This window comes from Polyodon spathula, chromosome 27, assembly GCF_017654505.1.
Source record: "Polyodon spathula isolate WHYD16114869_AA chromosome 27, ASM1765450v1, whole genome shotgun sequence".
Lineage (NCBI taxonomy): Eukaryota > Metazoa > Chordata > Actinopteri > Acipenseriformes > Polyodontidae > Polyodon > Polyodon spathula.
This window is the reverse complement of record NC_054560.1, coordinates 20,612-22,565: the sequence shown is the minus strand read 5'-3', so window position 1 is coordinate 22,565 and position 1,954 is coordinate 20,612. Positions and strand designations below refer to the sequence as shown.

General features: G+C 47.3%; 1 protein-coding gene across 1 annotated transcript in view; it reads left to right on the top strand.

Annotated features, from left to right (window-relative positions):
• LOC121301147 (neuropeptide FF receptor 2-like) overlaps positions 1 to 1,081 on the top strand; it is a 4,907-nt gene extending 3,826 nt beyond the window's left edge. The window contains exon 2 of the mRNA XM_041230284.1: positions 410 to 1,081. Within this exon, the coding sequence (XP_041086218.1) occupies positions 410 to 1,081 (672 nt within the window). The remainder of the gene's footprint in view (positions 1 to 409) is intronic.
• Positions 1,082 to 1,954: the final 873 nt, after the last annotated feature.

Genomic DNA, 1,954 nt, shown 5'->3' with positions numbered 1-1,954 from the left:
CTCAATAACGGAACGGAAAATCATTTTTTTAAATATAATCTGAGCAAAAGTTCTGTGTTGTTTGGATTTCCTATACCGCCAAGCGCTATACAGCTGTTGTATTTCCAGCTGCACACTGTAAGAAGCAGATGCCAAGTCTTGGACCCCTTGCATCTTGCCCTGTTCAAAGCAAACATTTATGGAAATCTTCATATTCGGTCCCTGTTGGTATACCGAACTTATCGGCACCTAACAGCACTATGGAGGCAGCTCCCAAGCACAGTTCACACATTAGTAACGGCACCACTCTGAGCTGAATTAGGATTTGTTCTTCGAAGCACTGCCAAACTCAAAACAAGCTTTGCACGCCGATTTTAATAAATTATTTTAATAAATATTGACCACGGATACTTGGTTATATGAAAACTAGGAGAACTGGCCTGAGCCAGAGATGCGCAAAGCGTACACCACGGTCCTCTTCATCCACATCTACCTGGCGCCCCTGAGTCTCATCAGCGTGATGTACGGCATCATCGGGGCGAGGCTCTTCAGCTTCCATGGGCCGGAGCGCAGGAGCTCTGGAGAGCTGCAAGGGGACAGGAGCTCCATCTCCAAGAAGACGATGAAGGTGATTAAGATGCTGGTCACTGTGGCTGTGCTCTTCATGGTGTCCTGGCTGCCTCTGTGGACCCTGATGATGCCGAGTGACTATGAGGACCTGGGAGAGGAGCGCCTCAGTTTCCTCGCCAGCTACATTTTCCCCTTCGCTCACTGGCTGGCGTTCTTCAACAGCAGTGTCAATCCCATAATCTACGGCTACTTCAACGAGAACTTCAAGAGGGGCTTTCAGGCGGCTTTCAGCTCCTGCCACTGCTCCCGGGAAACTGAGCAGCCGGTGGTCTTCTTTGAGAGATCCAGGAATGCCGTCTTCATCGTGAGCAACAAGGTCTCAAGTGGTGAGTCGACGGAACAGATCCGGGCACGGCAGGGTAATGGGGAGCCAGCCCCAAAGCAAACACAGCCAAGGGTGAGCGGCATTCTCTTGGAAGATATTGACAAGATTACTACTGGCAATCGAGTTAGCGCAGCCTGGGAGAAATGAAGGGCAGACCACTGTCTTGACCGCCACTGTGTGTACAGTTTACTGGAATTAGTTTGTCAGCTTTGTGTCCTTTTAGAGTTCTTGTACATACCTATAGAAGTGTTCTTCACGCATTTCTGAATAATTTAATATGCACACTCTCTAATTGCTTAAGGTCACCTAGCTTGGGTCTCCTAGCTGCCCCTTACTTACCCCTACCCCTTAAGTCTTTGGACAACTGGGTCAGGGCTTGGATTTGGAATTCATTACCAAAAGCCCTCAGGTACTCAGTCATTATATTTTCACACATGTTCCACTATTTACCTAAAAGGAGAAGGAGTAAGAGAGGCTGTGTGTTTACGGCTCTGTATTGCAGAGCAGCAGCTGAAAAGTCCACATCCCAGTTTGCTTGCAATCGGCTTTTAAAACACTCTGTGTGGAAGTTAATAGCCTTTGACTGCTGCTCAGCTGTAAACGTGAAGGAGGACAGCTTTTTCCTTGTTTTGAAATCTACACATTAATGAATGGATTTATTGAATACCCGTCAAATCTTTTTAAAATCCTTCTTTTAAAGGCAATTCCGGGTCTCGGGTCCCTGCATCAACCCCTCCGTCGGCTGTGTCCGATTCCCGTCATGCTTTTTGGGTACGACCGTGTTTTCGAGCTGTGTGTCCCTTGTCTCAGCATTCCACTGTTAATCAGTGAAGTCCGGTCCAAACCTACCAGTGCTCTCTGTGCAGCCATGTGGTTCAGCAATGGGGTTTCCTGCATTGAGCGTTCTGATCTGTGTGTGTGTGTGTGTGTGTGTGCAGCATGTTTTGAATTGACGGTGTTTCTATGTTACTGTACGCTGGTTTGTGTTTTTGGTTATTCCAATGAAGAGTTAATTTGCTA